Source organism: Symphalangus syndactylus, chromosome 23 (genome assembly GCF_028878055.3).
Source record: "Symphalangus syndactylus isolate Jambi chromosome 23, NHGRI_mSymSyn1-v2.1_pri, whole genome shotgun sequence".
Lineage (NCBI taxonomy): Eukaryota > Metazoa > Chordata > Mammalia > Primates > Hylobatidae > Symphalangus > Symphalangus syndactylus.
The window spans coordinates 44788345-44807196 of record NC_072445.2 but is presented as its reverse complement, the minus strand read 5'-3'; the positions used below and the strand labels follow the sequence as shown (position 1 = coordinate 44807196).

The 18852-nt window shown below is 41.9% G+C and overlaps 3 protein-coding genes across 3 annotated transcripts in view; 1 reads left to right on the top strand and 2 right to left on the bottom strand.

The window, feature by feature from the left end:
- The window catches only part of LOC129473358 (uncharacterized), a 65183-nt gene that overhangs the window by 20437 nt on the left and 25894 nt on the right, over window positions 1-18852 (top strand). Inside the window, exons 4-5 of the mRNA XM_055263788.2 lie at window positions 4573-4902; window positions 9436-9446. Of these exons, the coding sequence (XP_055119763.1) occupies window positions 4573-4902; window positions 9436-9446 (341 nt within the window). The remainder of the gene's footprint in view (window positions 1-4572; window positions 4903-9435; window positions 9447-18852) is intronic.
- On the bottom strand, window positions 2403-2903 carry H2BC3 (H2B clustered histone 3). Its single transcript, XM_055263808.2, has one exon. It carries the CDS (start codon window positions 2842-2844, stop codon window positions 2464-2466), a length of 381 nt encoding a protein of 126 aa, XP_055119783.1. The 5' UTR covers window positions 2845-2903; the 3' UTR covers window positions 2403-2463.
- Window positions 14474-15258, bottom strand: H1-2 (H1.2 linker histone, cluster member). The gene has a single exon (XM_055263794.2). It carries the CDS (start codon window positions 15196-15198, stop codon window positions 14557-14559), a length of 642 nt encoding a protein of 213 aa, XP_055119769.1. The 5' UTR covers window positions 15199-15258; the 3' UTR covers window positions 14474-14556.

The window sequence follows — 18852 nt, the reverse complement described above, 5'->3', positions numbered from 1 at the left end:
TGGAGTTCTGTAACAAAGGAAGAAGGCAGGCAGGCAAAAAATTTATGAAAGAACATACGACAAAATAATTTCTACTTCAAAACTTCATATTTTTTAAATTTTTTTTTAATGAGTCATGCTGTTTTTTTTTTTGGCGGGGGTGCGTATCTCATTCTGTCGCTCAGGCTGTGGCAGCGCGATCTTGGCTTGCTGCAACCTCTGCCTCCCGGGCTCAAGTAATCCTCCCACCTCAGCCTCTACAGTAGCTGGAACTATAGGCATATGCCACCACGCCCAGCTAATTTTTTGTAGAGACTGGATTTCGCCATGTTGCCCAGGCTGGTCGCGAATTGTGAGCTCAAGTGATCTTCCTGACTAGGTCTCCCAAAGTGCTGGGATTACAGGCATGACGCTCCTCACCTGGCCCAAAAGTTCATTTTGAAAATGCTTGTATTACCAGGTCTCACTTCTCCGGGAAAAGATCCTAAATATCAGTTTCTTAAACTGCAGCCTCAATTCCTTAGTAATGTTTTTGGGGGAGGTGGTCGTTTTATAATTTAAAAAAATGTAGATTTTTAAGCCAAGCGTCACTTTCACAACGGTAGTTTGCATATACAGTACTAGGATGGGAAGTGCTTCACTTACAGTTGTTCACTGACATTTTGTGTGGCATCCAGATTATTTTTTATTTTTGAGACAGGGTCTGTCCTCACCCAGACTGGAGCGCAGTTGTGCCATCACAGCTTACTGCAACCTCCACCTTCCAGGCTCAAATGATCCTCCCACTTCAGCCTCCCCAGTAGTTGGGACTACAGAAATGTGCCACCTGGCGTGGTTAATTTTTAAATTTTTAGTGGAGACAAAAGGTCTCACTAAGTTGCCCAGACTGGTCTTGAGTTCCTAGGCTCAAGTGATCCTCCCACCTTGGCCTCCGAAAGTGCTGGTATTACAGGGGTGAGCTGCACCACACCCGGCCCAGCACCTCTTTTAAAAGATTCTTAAAAATTAAATCTGGGCCGGGCGCGGTGACTCATTCCTGTAATCCCAGCACTTTGGGAGGCCAAGGCGGGAGGATCACTTGAGCCCAGGAGTTCGCTTGACTAGCCTGGGCAACAAAGTAAGACCCTTTGCCTCCACAAAAAAATTACAAAATTAACTGGGTGTGGTGGCGCATTTCTGTAGTCCCAGCTACTCAAGGGGCTGAAGTAAGAGGATAGCTTGAGCTGGGGAAGTCGAGGCTGCAGTGAGCTATGATGGCACCTGGCCGACAGAGCAAGGCCCTTTCTCAAAACAAAAAAAAACTGTTTGAGAAACTTTATTTCTTCATCCAAAGACACTGCTGAATGTCACCTACATATAATGCTCATAAATTCGCTGAAAATACTCCCCTCCGATTCCCCCACCCCCTCCTACTTAGTGTGCAGTCAACAAGTGTCTTTTCTTCTTGCATTTCTTCCCCCAGCCCCAGACCCAGAATTGGCCCAGTGAGTTTTCCTCCTCAACTAGTGCTCTTCTTGCCTTTTTTTTAGCTATATTGTTTTTGGCGTCCTGGATTTCTCGAAAAAGGTTTCCTTCTCCAAATGGGGCCCTCCTAGTAAGCTTTGCAGTGGCGCCAGATGGGGAAAGGCACAAAATCCAAACCCTTTTGTTATCTCGCAGAGCTGGAAATCCGAACGTTAAGTGGCCTAGGAAATGGGAATCTGGATTTCTGGGATGCATGAAATATGTAAACTACATAGCTGTTGTCATTGACAAACAATTATAACGCATAACTACTGCGATTTCATTTTGTGGAGCGGGAAATACTCCGTACAAAGGCGCCCGGGAAATCAGACTTCGCTGTTTCCTCAATACTTGAGGTAAGAATTTACAGCACAGGCAAGCTGCAGAAGCAAATATGCCTACAATGCCCTTTTGTCGCTTAGACTTTTCTGCTCCCCTCCCACGCATCTCACAAGAGGTTAACGGCTAATGAATCCTACAGAAACACTATACCCTGATTTCCATTACCTGTTTCATTATCCAGAAAACAAAGTTTCCTGTACTAGACCAGGGAGGGAGTAGTGGTCTTATCAAAGGAATTAGACATAGTACCCGAAGGCTTACCCAGGGGGAACAAAGAAGTTTGCTAAAGGCAGATGAGAAAGAGCGCCATCACGACCGTCTAACGTTTGTATTTTTAGTAGAGACGGGCTTTCGCCACTTTGGCCGGGCTAGTCCCGAACTCCAGAACTAAAGTGATCCGCCCGCCTCGGCCTCCCAAAATACTGGGTAATCCAGGCGAGAGGCACCGCGCGCGGCCCCGTCCAAGTTATTACCTTGGCTCTAAAACTTGCCTTCGCTAACATTTCAGTTGATCCTCTAGAACTGAAACAGAATAGCAGCAGCACCACCACCTTAAGAAATCGTGGTTATAGCTCTCCTTGCGACAAAGTAGGTGGCTCTGAAAAGAGCCTTTGGGTTTGGAGGTGCTTACATAAGCACTTATTTGGAGCTAGTGTACTTGGTAACTGCCTTGGTGCCCTCGGACACAGCATGCTTAGCCAGCTCCCCAGGCAGCAGCAGGCGCACAGCCGTCTGGATCTCCCTGGAGGTGATGGTCGAGCGCTTATTGTAATGCGCCAGGCGGGAAGCCTCGCCCGCGATGCGCTCGAAGATGTCGTTCACGAAGGAATTCATGATCCCCATGGCCTTGGATGAGATGCCGGTGTCGGGGTGGACCTGCTTCAGAACCTTGTACACATAGATAGAATAGCTCTCCTTGCGGCTGCGCTTACGCTTCTTACCATCCTTCTTCTGCGCCTTAGTGATAGCCTTCTTAGAGCCCTTTTTAGGGGCTGGAGCAGACTTCGATGGTTCAGGCATTGCTATTCCTAAACAGAATAGAAACGCTACTAACACTCTCCACCACAGAGAACAGTTCAGAGCCCATATATTTATAGTCCTGAGATTCAAATGAAGGTTTAAGATTCCTCACTTCTGATTGGACAAAAGAAACACGGTTTCACTGAGGGGTGGGGTTTATGCAAATATGGAATTTATGTTATCTTTTTCTATTGGATAAAGCACAAAACATAAGTGACCAATAGGATAGCTTCCTATTGCAGCCTTGCGGTTTGTATAAAAGGATTTGTTCAGGCGCCATTCCAGTTTGCTTGTCGTTCACAGTTTTCAGCTGCTTTCATAGGTGGCTATTTTCGGACGTGGAAAACGGAGCTAAAAAACTTCTTCATCGCTACCAGGCTTGCAGTTTCCAATAGATCAGGTTTTGTCGTTTTTCGAAAGGGCGATTATTCTGAGCCGGTCGGAGCCGGCGCCCCGGTGTAGTTACAGTGCCTGGCCGCCGAAATCCTAGAGCTGGCGGGCAGCGCCATACGTGACAAGACCCGCAGCATCATCCCCCGCCACTTGCAGTTGGCCATTCGCAACGACTAGGTAAACAAGCTGCTGGGCAACGTCACTATTGCTCAGGGAGGCGTCCTGGCCAATATTCAGGCCGTCCTGTTGCCAAAATAACCGAGAGTCACGATAAGGCGGAGGTCAAGTAAACTCCACTCAAATTAGAAAACGTAGCTTACACCTGAAATGGCATTTTTCAGAGTTCATAGTTTCACAAGAAAGGATGATAACTTGCTTGTGTTACGGATATTTTTTGGTTTTCGTTCGGATTGGTTTATTTTTGAGGCAGTCTCGCTCTGTCACCCAGGCTGGAGTGCAGCCGCGCGATATCGGCTCACTTCAACCTCCACCCCGCGGCTTTACGCGGTCCTCATGCCTCAGCCTCCTGTGTACTTGGCATTACAGGCGTCTGCTACCGCGCCCAGCTAGTTTTTGTATTTTTATGCGAGACGGGTTTTCGCCATTTTAGCCAGGGTTGTCTTGAACTCCTGGCCTCTAGTGATCGTCCCATCCTAAAATGCTGGGATAACAGGCGTGAGCCACCGCCCCTCCTAGCCTAATGGTATTAAAAAGTTTCGAGAAAATAACACCTTCCTTTAGAACCTACATTTCGGAGTATACAAAGTGAAACTTCAGGCCAACCGAAATAAGACATTTTGAGAACAGGCACGGTGGGAATGTGACTTGGACTTAGAAAACAAAGGGCAAGGAAACTTGCTGTTCGCCAGTAACAAAATAGCATGGAATTCTCATTCTCTGAATATAAGCATTATTTCCCGACATGAGTCAGTGAACGTTTCTGGTGGTTTAGTGAGTGTTCACCAGCATTGATAACTTGCGAGGCCGTCAGGAATGCAGAATTTCAAGTCCTACTCAAACTTACCGAATCGGAATTTACATTTTAAAAATCCTTAGATGCTTTGTTATGCACCCTGTTCTTTAGGACTGGATGAGCTAGAATTTTAGACAGTTTGTCGCTGCAGATAGCTGAAACGAAAAGTACAGGATGGGCGGTGGGGCAACTCATCCAATAAGATTGTCTAGTAATGAACCAATCAGTCTGGTCACTCTTCAGCCAATGATTTTATCGCGCGGGACTTTTGAAATATTACAGGACCAATCAGAATGTTTCTCACTATATTTAAAGGCCACTTGATCTCAGTTCACTACGCTTCTGTGTGTGCTCTCCTTGCAAATGGCTCGTACGAAGCAAACAGCTCGCAAGTCCACCGGCGGTAAAGCGCCGCGCAAGCAGCTTGCTACTAAAGCGGCCCGTAAGAGTGCTCCGGCCACCGGTGGCGTGAAGAAACCTCACCGCTATCGGCCTGGCACCGTGGCCTTGCGCGAAATCCGCCGCTACCAGAAGTCCACCGAGCTGCTGATCCGGAAGCTGCCGTTCCAGCGCCTGGTGCGAGAAATCGCCCAGGACTTCAAAACCGACCTGCGCTTCCAGAGCTCAGCGGTGATGGCGCTGCAGGAGGCTTGCGAGGCCTACCTGGTGGGGCTCTTCGAAGACACCAATTTGTGCGCTATTCACGCTAAACGCGTCACCATCATGCCCAAAGATATCCAGCTGGCACGTCGCATCCGTGGGGAAAGGGCATAAGTCTGCCTATTTCTTCCTAATTGAAAAGGCTCTTTTCAGAGCCACTTAAAATTTCACCTAAAAACAGTTGTAACCAATTCGGTTGTTCATCTTAATTCCCAGGTGACATAAAGGATTTAAAGGTAGTGAAAACTACACACTTAGCTGCAGACAAGTCTATCAGGCCTTTTGAACCGGTTTTACTGTGAAAACAAGTTGGGTGACTTTTTTGCCCTTGTTAAATTCCTAGGGGTCTTGTCTTTTTAACATGTACATGTGTTCATACTTACATATTGAAACAGGCTCCTGGCGACACCGTCACTCCTATTAATCCCCCTGACAAATTTTAGGTCTGATGGCAGTATTAAAGCTACCATAAGGACAATGTGTTTATAGTTAACTAAAGTCCACAAAAACAGTATCTGACCCCAAAATTCAGTATTGATTTTGGGCTACTGGAAGTGGAGTCAGAGCTCAGGTGGAAGAAACGCCTCAGTACACACTGCCAGAAGTCCACTAAATAGATTTATGTAACAAATACACAAGACTTGCGTACGATCATCCACAGATTATGCAGTCATCCTTATCCAGGGAATTTGAGAATGAAGGGTAGCAACTGCAAACTCTTTTACCCATGTCCTCTTTTAATAAGTATTTAAAAATGTATTTAAATGCTAATTTCATCCATTTTCTAAATATATTAGTATACTTAACTGATGGGGTAGATCAAGGTTTTCTGGGGATCAAACCTGTTACAACTCATAAACTATTAAAAACTATAATGTAAAATTAATGCAAAGGTACTGCAGACCGTAAATATAAATTATGATGGGAAAATAAAATCAAATTCCAATTTTATAAAAGCTGACAAAACAACAGCCATCACAAAATTCAGAAAATTGCCTATTTTATTAACTTCTGAATATGACACTACAATGTGTATTTTCCTATAGTTTTGACTGAATACTCTGATTCCATCTTCAGCTCGAAATTAATTTGTAATGTTGTCTATAGGTAATGGAAATAGAATTCAATCTTTCCTCCGGGTGGCTGATGATAATATGTTTTCTTGATAACTTAGAAGTGTTTCAGTTTCAAAACACATTATTGGTAATGTCAAGTAAGTTTTTAAGATTGTTTTCAAATTTGGAAAATCTTCTGTCAAGCTCCTTTCACATGTAAGTTGTAAACTTTGTAAGAATTCTTTCCAGACTAGCTTCTGGCTCTATACATTTCTACGCTCCACTAGACACTCACTCTCAGTGCTGGGAAGGTGTTTTGAATACTTAGATGTCATAACATTTTATCTAGACCTGCATCTTGCCAGGAATTTAGGTGTTATTCCAGTGAACAGTAGGAACATTCCTTGAAGCCATTCTTACGTCAGATTGGCTGGCGACGAATGAAGTACACATGAACACATATGCAAATCACGTAACTTATTATCTCCATACTAGATACATCTTCAACTAAACTTTCTCTTACTCAAATTCCAAATATTTTAATCAGGATTCCAACATAATCAGACAATGGTGAATTTTAATAAAAAGGAGGATTGAGTGGAAATAACAGTCTTAACCATCTGTGATTAAAATACCTTAATACTGCAAATTTTAAAAAGAGAGACAGAGAGACAAACTAACACATTTGTAGGGCCCCTCTCAGCACCTTGGAAGCACAGGCCCTTACACTTGTGTTTCATTAGCTTCAAGATAAATCTGCCTCAGATCACTGGCCAAATTATACGTGGCCTTCTTCAGTATCCTACCACTCTATTCAAATACATCTCTGCAGGAGCACCCTATGAGTTGAGAATTACTGGTCTGGGATGACCACTGTTTGCATGATGCTTTCGATGGTGGTGCTGTTCTCAGAAGAAATACCAGAAGGAGAAAACTTAGGAGAATATAAAGTCAACCATAAGCAATTTGAACACTTCAGTGGTTAAGTGAGTTCCCTGGGACAACTTTGCAAGCTGCTATAACTTTATTTGTATTGAATATTACCTTCTTTTAGAGAGGTCAATGTGTAGAAGGAAATAACAATGAAACAAAGGATTCATTAATAGTATAAACTATAAACTGCCATTGATAGTTTTCCATGGGCCAAGTACCACATGAAGTGGTTGGTCTGAATTATTGTATAAAATTCTTACTTCAGCATTGTAATGCAAATTATCTCACTGTCTCCATTTTACAGAAGTGGAGGTTCAGCCTCAGGAATTTCACTAAATTGCCCAAATTCTTACTACCAGCAGATATCACTGCCAGGCAGTGTCACACTTTAATATCTTGTAATCAATAAGATAACCCTAAAATTGATTATCATATATAATTTCCTTCTCATATATAGTTTCATACTATCATACATAGTTTCCTTTGTTTCAGAAATTGGACTGCCTCAGGGTGGATAAGGAGACATGGTGGTGTCTTGGCCTAAGTATTGGAATCCTCTAGTCAGAGGCCTGATGTGAGGTGGACAGTGAAACCGCCTTTGCAAAAATCATAACTGAGAAAATTATTACAGGGAAAGAGATCTTACCTAACCAACTCCATCTAACATCTAACCTCCAAGCTGTCCTTTTCATTCCTGGGCTTGGGATTAACTAACTTTAGGAGGAACTTAGTTTATAGTTTTGCTTTGAAACAAAAACAATAACAGTCCTTTCAGAAACAAACCTCTTTCCTGCCTGGGGACCAGACTGCTTTTGCAGGACTAACAAATTAGCCACAAGATTATAAATCATGGTTTAGGAGTCATGCAGCTGGAAGCTACAAGATTCTAAACCTCCTCAAATTGCTCCTGGGGATAAAATCACTATTTTAAAACCTAAGATCAATGCTTGAGCTATTTTGCAGACCCTGAACACAATGGATTAGCTGGCATCACCCAGATAGATAAACTGGATTATCTGGTCTTGTGTCCCCCACCCGACCACTCCCAGGAACTGATTTAGCACAAGAGGACAACTTACACTCCCTATAATTTCATCTCTGACCCAACCAAGCAGCACTCCCGACTTACTGGTCCCCTACAATCAAATTATCCTTAAAACCTTTGGTCCCCAAATTCTCAAGGAGACTGATTTGAGTAATAATAAAATTCTAGTCTCCTGTACAGCCGGCTCCTTATTGCAATTCCCCTGTCTTGATAAATCAGCTCTGTCTAGGAAGTGGACAAGGAGAGCCCGTTGGGTGCTTACAATAGGACAAGCCAATAAAATATAAAGTATTAGAGACACTCCCTGGGTTTCAGGAACAGGTCAGAAAAAGTGTTTTCTTGGAAAACATCTGGATTCTGCTGCAGAGGAAGTATTTGCTTGCATCTTCCCAGAGTATAAAAGCTGTCCTCTCCAAGATGGTAGCCACTAACCATATGTAACTATTAAGCATTGAAATGCGGCTACTCCAAACTGACATGCTTTAAGTGTAAAATACACACCAGATTTCAGAGACCTAGTAAAATAACAAAATAAAAGCTGAATATTTTAATATTGGATACCTTGTTGAAACAATTTTTGGTTACACTGTATTAAAATCATTAAAATAGATTTCTTTTTTAACTTTTTAAAATGTGGCTACTAAAAAATTTAAAATTACATATGTGGACCCTATGTTTCTGAGGAACAGTGCCAGGACATAGAGGATAGTTATATTCACTCACAGATCAAAAACTAGCAAAAAGTATGAAATACGTAATAATTTAATTTTTTACCTTAACTTTTGGCATATTCCACAGATCTGTAGCATACTTGAGTGTGATAGCTTAGGAATAAATATGATTGGAACTCATTCATGTTTAGAGAGAAAGGGTGTCAAATTGAGAACCAGGCAGATACACCTAATCTTAAAATGACCCCAAAGTAAAGTGGTTGAAGAAATTAAATCCCAAAGATTTTTGGTGAAGAATGTTGAAGTTTTCATCAGTATATCCATATTCAAATGGAGATTAAAGAAGGCAAAATAAGGCCGGGTGCGGTGGCTCACACCTGTAATGCCAGCACTTTGGGAGGCCGAGGCAGGCGGATCATGAGGTCAGGAGTTCGAGATCAGCCTGGCCAACATAGTGAAACCCCGTCTCTAACAAAAATATAAAAATTAGCCGAGCATGGTGGCATGCGCCTGTGGTCCCAGCTACTAAGGAGGCTGAGGCAGGAGAATCGCTTGAACCCGGGAGGCAGAGGTTGCAGCGAGCCGAGATCACACCACTGTCCGCCAGCCCGGGTGACAGTGAGAGACTCCGTCTCAAAAAAAAAAAAAAAAAAAAGTCAAAATAAAAGAATTGTGGGCTGACAACTGTGGATTAAGCATCGGTTCTATTAAGAAAGGCTAACTTGAAGATGAATCTTTTGAAGATACATTTTTGACTCCAGCTCTTTAGAGGAACAAAGTTTACCTTGCTGTGAAATTCTTCAAATAAAAATTTATTGACTTTAAATTTAAAAAAAAATGCGCGCACACACAGCTAACTAGCTACATCCTTAGTGACACCAAGCTTTAGTCCTTCATCCTGAAGTGGGAATGACAATGGCATGTACTTCAAAGTGCTGTGACAAGAATGTGTTTGAAAATAAATATAGAGTAATCAGCAACAGTGCTTGGCATATTGTAAATAAGTGCTCAAGAAATGCTAGTTCCCTAAACTGTTGTTGCCACTGTACCCTAAATCCCTATTCTCTTCTGATATCCTTTAGTGATGTAATTCTGTCTTGCACTGGGCCTGTTCATCTCTAGTATGAATTTCAACCACAATGCCCTTTCTACATTTCCCTCAGGCTTATATAGCCAAAATATCCAGAGATTTGCCTAGGGATGTATAATATACTTCAATTTGTAGCCATGATAGCACTGTGTATGAAAGTTTAGAATAATGCACCGGGCATGGTGGCTCACGCCTGTAATCCTAGCACTTTGGGAGGCCGAGGTGGGTGGATCACTGAGGTCAGGAGTTCGAGACTAGCCTGGCAAACATGGCGAAACCCCGTCTCTACCAAAAATACAAAAAAATTAGCCGGGTTTGGTGTCAGGCACCTGTAATCCCACTTACTCAGGAGGCTGAGGCAGGAGAATCGCTTGAACCAGGGAAGTGGAGGCTGCAGTGAACCAAGATCACGCCATTGCACTCCAACCTGGGTGACAGACAGTATGTCTCAAAATAAATAAATAAATAACAGAAAGTTTGGAATAATGCATTACAAGTAGCCTCTAGTTTTTATGTTACTCATAGTTTTATCACACATGAACAATGTCATAAATTTTCATCGTTGAATTATCAGTTGTTTATGCAATATTCATTGACATTTTTGGCTTATCAGCAGTGTTTCTGGAATTATTTGAATATTATTACTGTTTTTCAAAATTATTTTATAAAACATTTAAAAATCAAAAATGATATAATTAATAATATGAAATTAAATATAAGTTTTGAAGAATATCAGGATGTCACCCCCAAATTATTCTACTTTGGCATAAAAGTTATTTTCAGCTGAAGGCAACTGAAAATCAACAGGTGTAGGAAGAGTTCTCTGTCTTTACCCAAATTTCCCTTTGTGAAGGTGACAGAAATTTCCCTTGTAAAAGTGTCCCCAACTGCTATACCAGGAAAAAGAGAGCAATTCTTATCACTAGATATGGAAGGTTGGCACTGAAATGAATCTGCAAAAACAAACCTTACTACAATTATTTCTATCTTTCATTTTATCTTCCATGGTTTTTATTGCCCATGTATTTCCTAGTCACATTCCCAAATTTGTCATCCCATGAAGTGCAAACTCCCTTTCCTTTGTTGGAATGGTGTATAAGTCCGTGAGTCTAACTGCTTTTTTAAGGTTTCACTTTTTTTTTTCCTTTGGGAACTCTGTGCATGTAATATACTAATAAAATTGTATGCTTTTTTTTTCGCATGTTTATCTGTCCTTTGTCAGTTAAATTTGCAAGACCCTAGTTAGTGAATCTAACAGTACAGAAAAAAATGTTTCCTCATTGACAGTTTCAAAAACTAAATAAAATTGAGGCAAGAATCTTTTTCATCTTAAAATGGCGAATTTTAATTTCCAAATGAATGGTTCCTTAGACCTAAGCCAGTAAGCTATGTGAACAATTGTGATGGAATAAAACAAAACTAAAGAACATGAACAAAATTGAGAAAACATATGGAAGACTGAATCTAAAGGCCAAGTAGAATTGAAAATTTTTCTAATTTTTAACTCTATAAATTAAAGGAATGTGTTTCATTTTACGGCTTTCATCTGTGGAAACATGTTTGCAGAAGACATTCGAGGTTAGGATTAATTGAAAGTACATAAATCAAATAGATTAAGACCCCAAAGGGCACTGAAGGAAAATTAGAAAATCAGCTATTTTTGCTTGGGTTGATTCCTCTCCTGACTAACTCTGGGAGATGATAAAAACATCAACTAATTGGGTAGCCATGATAGTATCTAAGGGAGAAAGGAACACAGAAGTTCAATGTACCATAACTTTATTTTTATTTATTTAGTTTTTTGAGACAGAGTCTGGCTCTGTCACCCAGGCGGAGTGCAGTGGCGTCATCTTAGCTCACTGCAATCTCTGCCTCCTGGGTTCAAGTGATTCTCCCGTCTCGGCATCCTGAGTACCTAGGATTACAGGTGTGCAACACCACGCCCAGCTAATTTATTGTGTGTTTTCATGGCCAGGCTGATCTTGAACTCCTGACCTCAAGTGATCCGCCTGACTCAGACTCCCAAAGTGCTGGGATAACAGGCATGAGCCACCACTTCCGGCTTTTTTTTTTTTTTTTTTTTATGACAGAGTCTTGCTGTGTCGCCCAGGCTAGAGTGCACGATCTCGCCTCACTGCAACCTCCACCTCCCGGGTTCAAGCAATTCTCTGCCTCAGCCTCCCGAGTAGCTGGGATTACAGGCGCCTGCCACCATGGCTGGCTAATTTTTATACTTTTAGTAGAAATGGGATTTCATCATCTTGGCGAGGCTGGTCTTGAACTCCTGACCTCGTGATCCACCCGCCTCGGCCTCCCAAAGAGCTGGGATAACAGGCGTGAGCCACTGCGCCTGGCCTTTTTTTTTTTTAATTGTGTTATGTTGAGATGGAGAAACAGGAGGAGGTGGAAGAGATCTTAATATACACATGGAAAAATAAAAAAATGGAATAACCAGGAAAATTCTGAAAAAGAAGAATAATGAGAGAAAATTAGCTCTATCAGCTATTAAAGTCATGTTACAACATCTCGGTTAATTAGTCTCCCAAAGGGGACACTAATGTAAATGCGTGTTTAATAAACTGCACCCCCAGTGGATGCCTGAAACCACAGATAGTACTGAACCGTATATACAGTTTTTTTCTATATACACATGGCAATGATGAATTTAATTTATAAATCAGGCACTGTAAGAGATTAGCAATAACTGATAATAAAACAGAATTATAACAATATACTGTAATAAAAATTATTTGAGTCTGTGAACGGTGGTTCACGCCTGTAATCTCAGCACTTTGGCAGGACGAGGTGGGCGGATAACCTGAGGTCAGGAGTTCGAGACCAGCCTGGCCAACTTAGTGAAATCCCGTCTCTACTAAAAATACAAAAATTAGCTGGGCATGGTGGCAGGTCCCTGTAATCTCAGCTACTTGGGAGGCGGAGGCAGGAGAATCACTTGAAGCTGTGAGGCGGAGGTTGCAGTGAGCCGATATCGTGCCATAGCACTCCAGCCTAGGTGCCAGAGGGAAACTCCGTCTCACAAATAAATATAAATATAAATACAGATATAAATATAAGTTATATGACTGTGATCTCTCTCAAAATAGCTTACTGTTTTACTTGTGATGATGTGAGATGATAGAATGCCTGTAATGCGATAAACTGAGGTGAATGGAGTAGGCATTGTGAAGTAGCCTTAGGCTTGATAAGGTACTACAGATTTAGGTATTAGTTGACACCTGCCATTTGTCACATAATCATCTCAGCATTGAGGATAGCACACAGCACAATGTTTAAAACAGTACAATTCTACCTTAAGAATTGTGGGAATGACTAAAGGAACAAAATAGAAACCTGAGACAGTCCAGCTGTCCATGCAATTTTAGCCTATTAGCCTATGACAAAACAGCCAAAATTGAAAGGAGTGTGGCGGGTGCCATGGGAGGAAGAAGGGAGAAGCAGAAACGAAAGTTCATAAATGGTCTTGGGAGAAAATATGTCCATATATTAAACCTTACACCAAAATAGAGGGTTCACCACGTGAACTGTGCTGTAATGTAAAATTAACAACACAAAATTACTTAAACCATGGGAGAATGTTTTTTCCTTCTTCTCTGCCTCTGTCTCCCTGTCTCTCTTCTTGCCTCCCTCCCCTTTCTCTTGGGATGAATCCGTGGTCACTAACAGAGAAATTAACTCACTACATTCATCATTGTGGAGATGGTAGAATAACTGAGCAGCTTAACTCCAGAAGCCCCGGTCCCCATAATTTAGGGTCTCACCAAAATGTGCCCACCAGATTTTAAAAGAAGTGAATATAACACGATAGGCTTTCTGTATTCAGAAGCAGCATGGATGTCAAATAGAGGGAACCATTAACGAAGCCTTTATTAGAAATGTCTCCCATTTATCCATACACTAAATAGTTAATAGTACAAATACTTTGTTTTCTGCATAGAAACATTTGGACTGCCAAACAAAATACGTTTAAAGGAACTTCGATTTTTAAATGTTGGTGTCTGTCTAAACACGGCAAGTAACCGTCATGCGAGGACAAAATGGCTGGCTAAAAGTTATGCTTTCGATATGATCAAAATCGATACGCTCAAATCTTTCAGTTTAGCGGAACGCTATATGATATGAGGAACAAAAAGCTCCCTAGGTCCACGATTGCCTTGGGTGGAGGAAGGGCTACTGCCGCTGTTGTGGCTTTTTTAAATGCATTCCTTCGTTGCCACAGGAATGAGAAATTAACAGCAGAGGAATGTAGGACAAAGGTACCTGCACGCACTCTCCTCCCAGGGCTGGATGTTGCCACTACCTCCAGGAGACATCAACTTGACTACCAACAACATGGAAAGCGTCCGAAATCCCGGACACTAATATCAAGAGAAAAAGAGGCAAAACTTTAAGTCACAGTGAAGCAAAACACAGAATAAGCAACGTCTGCCACCATCCAATTGAAATACAGAAGGAAAGTCATGTACTAGAAGAAGGGACCAACCCGGGAGCAGGGCGGGACTTTTGAACTTTCTTAGTCCAATCCGGATATTCCTTTGGACTAAGAAACTGGCTCTTGCTTTGCGGTCTTTTCTGCCGTTCACAGGCCTGAGGCGGGGCTGACAGCCATCCCAAAAACATCCGCCAGCGGGAAACGCCTCGGAAGTAAGGACGTAGAAACCGCAATAAAAGTTTAAGTGCTGTAACCTCACTACGGCCACTCCCCAACTCCGTTACCCAATTCGTCTCTGATAACTTCTAACTCCCATGCGACTAACCTTAGTAACAAGGCAGAGCAAGAAAAGGCAGGTAGCAAAGCCAAATATCCAGCTCTTTTATTGAGATCAGTGGTGGCTCTGAAAAGAGCCTTTTGGGTTTTGCAAGTAGGCGTTCGCCTATTTCTTCTTGGGTGCCGCCTTCTTAGGCTTGACAACCTTGGGCTTTGCAGCCTTGGGCTTCACAGCTTTAGCAGCACTTTTGGCAGCTTTCTTAGGCTTCGCAACCTTGGCCTTCTTTGGGCTCTTGGCCACTTTCTTGGTCACAGTGGCCGCCGCCGGCTTCTTCGCTTTCTTCGGTGTTTTCTTAGCGCTCTTCTTCGGTGTAGCGCCGCCAGCCGCCTTCTTGGGCTTCTTGGCTGCCCCAACTGGCTTCTTAGGCTTGGTTGAGCCCCCCTTCTTAACCTTGGGCTTGGCTTCCCCGGAGGCTGCCTTCTTGTTGAGTTTAAAGGAGCCAGAAGCGCCAGTACCTTTCGTCTGCACTAGAGTGCCCTTGCTCACCAGGCTCTTGAGACCAAGTTTGATGCGGCTGTTGTTTTTCTCCACATCATAGCCGGCGGCAGCCAACGCTTTTTTCAGAGCAGCCAGAGAAACTCCGCTGCGCTCTTTAGAGGCAGCTACCGCCTTGGTGATGAGCTCGGACACAGGAGGACCGGACGCCTTACGAGGCGCTCCCCCGGCCTTTTTGGCCGCCTTTTTCTTTACAGGGACCTTCTCCGCCGGAGGCGCGGCAGCAGGAGCGGCAGGAGCAGTCTCGGACATGTTGAAGATCAACAACTCGGGTACAAGTGGCAAAGCGCCGATGAAGCAGTGCTTGGGCAGGGCCGCTGTATATATAGAGCGCAGGCGCGCTCTGATTGGTGCTCTGGTCGCCCGCCTGGCTGGCAGGCTCTGCGCCGCTGCGCTGCTCCCAAGTTGTGTTTGTTCCACCTCACAAAAGGGGAAAAATATTAAAATTCCCCGCACCAAATCATCCGGGTTTGGTCAGGAAAGGATCTCAGAAGTCTCGGGCTTCATGCTCTTCATTTACTTTTTCCACAACCACAAAAACAACGCTTCCAGGCGTCCCCAATTCCCCCAACTCCGAAGGAAGTCTGGGGCAGTCAGAGACCACTTTCTGTTTTTCTTATAAATTACCTGTTCGCTCCTTTGCCCCTGAAAGTTCTTTTTCCCAGGGGTGGTTGGGCACATGCTTCCCTTATTTTTGAAAAAAAAAACGAAATGGTTTCCATCTAAATTTTCATGATAATTCTGTTTCTTCACAAGGGAAGTAACACAGGTCCTCTGTGAATTCTTCGTGCAGTCGCACAGGAACTGTGGACTGGGACAAGGATTCCAGGGCCAGTCCAAAGCAATTAGGGCGGGATGGGAGGGGGTTCATGAGCCTTGGTAGGGTCCGGGGTGGTGGGGGGCTACAGACTTAAATCTTTGATTTGAAGACATTGAAACTATCAAATCCCTCTTTTCATAAATGGGGGCGGGGCATCCTTTTCACTTCTCTACAGGCGAGAAATTGGGCTCTTTTTAAAAAGCTCTGTGGTCCCCTTCTGAGTTGTGTAAGGCAGGAGGTCTGGCCCTCAAGATAGAGATAATAAAGAACAAGGGAGACCCCTTAAGTCTGCAAAAAAGCCAATAGATTTGGCAATTAGAGGCACTGAGATAATATGTTTTCAAAGAAAACAAGCATTTATTTATTTATTTATTTTTGTACACTGCAATATAGATATGAATTTCAGCCCATGAAAATTGTAGGTTACTTTCAGTAACCATACCTTACACAAGTTACCTTATAGGACAGTCTCCAGTTGGGAACTCAAATATATCTTTTGAGTTGCAAATAAAGCAACTGACTTTAATAAAACCCACTCTTGACTTCTAAGATGAGCAATATATTTGAAATTTATTTTTTAAATAGCAAAATTTAACACAGAAAGACAAGAAAAGTACCAGAACACGTAATTTATTATAAGATCTGTTGTTGATGAGCTGACAAATCACCTCTTCTCATCCCCTCTGAAACTATTCTGTTCTAAAGTTTGCTACTTTAAGGTTCACTACTTCTTATTTTACTCTCCAACCCCAAGTAATTGCTATTTTTTTCTTGAGATTAAAGGCAAAGTAAATTGTCTGCCCATATATTTGATATAATTATAGATTCATATTTAGGGACAAAGGTAATATTACAACTCACCAACAATTTCTGCTCAAATATATGTTTTCATGAAAATATGTGTTAAAGAGAACAGCCTTAAATTGTGGGAAAATGAGAAGGGAACCTACAAATTGAGTTCAATGACAAATGAAAAGTGAAACATCTTAAGGGTGACCCCATTGTTTTATTAAATAACATTTGTCCAACATTTGTAAACATTGTCTGCTTGTGCGCTTATGTCCTCTGGGAATTAACGGTCTAATGAGATTAGTGATGGATGAATTAGCAGTGGTGGAAAAACACTTTAGACCGGCCATTCCTCAGAGTGACAGGGTATAAGAATTATACAAAATTATGGAAAGTGTATAAACAATTGAAGCACCTGCATCATACCAATATATTATAGTAAAAGAAATAATATAAGGCTGGGCCCCGTGGCCCACGCCTGTAATACTAGCACTTTGGGAGACTCGGGGGCGGATCACCTGAGGCCAGGAATTTGAGATCAGCCTAGCCAACATGGTGAAACCCCATCTCTACTAAAAGTACAAAAATTAGCTGGGGGTGGTGGCACTCGGGAGGCTGAGGCAAGAGAATCGCTTGAACCCGGGAAGCAGAGGTTGCAATGAGCCGAAATGACACCACTGCACTCCAGCCTGGGCGACAGTCAAAAAAAAAAACAGAAAGAAACAATATAAGAACATGTCACTTAGGCCAGGCTTGCTGGCTCACGCCTGTAATCCCAGCACTTTGGGAGGCTGAGGGGGGCAGATCGCCTGAGGTCAGGAGTTCGAGACCAGCCTGGCCAGCATGGTGAAACCCCATCTCTACTAAAAAAAATACAAAAATTAGCCCGGCATGGTGGCAGGCAACTGTAATCCCAGCTACTCGGGAAACTGAGGCAGGAGAATCACTTGAACCCAGGAGGTGGAGGTTGCAGTGAGCCAAGATTGCCTCATTGCACTCCAGAAGCCGATATTGCCTCATTGCACTCCAGCCTGGGCAACAGAGCAAGACTCCATGTCAAAAAAAAAAAAAAAAATAGAACATTTCACTTAGATCTTATTCTATGTGCAATGAACCCCCTTCTCATTTAAAACTCAGCTAAGTATATCCATCATGAAAATAGCTATGAAACGTCTTGATTACCAGGTAACTGGACCTTCTTTCACTATAAATTGGTGTCCTGGTTTATAAATTGACATGTAAATTTAATCGCTGTGATTCAGTTCTCTAATATGATTTTTCTAGTCGACTCAATCTAATCACATCTCTTTATATGCAAATCTGAAGTCCACACCTCAAGCCATTAGGACATCCAGCCACCCAGAATCTTGTCCCCAACCTCCTGGCAACATGGTGGAGGCCAGAAGACAGAGAAACATGTAACCAACCCTTTTCTAGATCCTTTATAAAATGTGTTGAAAAAGTTCTGCAAAACTTAAAAGCAATGCAAAAATATTTCTCCGTATCCTTCCAAGCTATTTAGAGAATTATCTAAAAAGCCTACTTATGGGGTACCTGATGATGTAAGGCAATACTAGACAGTAAAATAGAATGTGAATCATATAAATACTTTCCAGATTTCTAGTGGTCATATTGAAAGAATGAAAAGAAACAAGTAAAATTAATTTTAAGATATTTTATTTAACTTAATATATCTAAACTATTATCACTTCAACATATAATAAATAAGCTAAAAAAAAAAAACAGTTGACATTCTTTTTTAAATGATAAATCTTCAGAACCTGGTGTGTATTTCACACTTTTAGAACATTTTAAATCAGTCTAGCTACAGTCCGAATGGTCAATGATCACATGTAGCTAGTGGTACCTTATTGGACAACACTGTCCTACGTGAAAGTAACTCTGACTTTATGTTTACATTTTATTGGTTCCAGATTATCTAAAAGTAAACATTCACTGGTAGAAGTTTAATAAATTAATAAGTATTTTGTCGTAGAGATGGAAATGAATTCTTAATATAGAAAAAATGACCCTAAAAGTTATTATTGTATTGCCTAATAAGGCATTAAACAACTTTATATCTGATTTTCCATTCCTCTTCCAGTATACATTCTTTCCCTGACCAAATACTTATTTTATTCTCCCATATCTTCCTTTGACCTAATTGTGATTCTGCTTCCTCCTTCATTAATGAATTAAATCATTCTTTGACACGTACACAAGCTCACTATATATAGTACATATATGTCAGTCATGTTTTTAACTTCCTGAATATTGTGCTTTGACACTTGGTTGTT

Bases quoted from the DNA above. Each gene is read 5' to 3' on its own strand.
- H2BC3 (XM_055263808.2), bottom strand. From the start codon at position 2,844: ATGCCTGAACCATCGAAGTCTGCTCCAGCCCCTAAAAAGGGCTCTAAG.
- H1-2 (XM_055263794.2), bottom strand. From the start codon at position 15,198: ATGTCCGAGACTGCTCCTGCCGCTCCTGCTGCCGCGCCTCCGGCGGAG.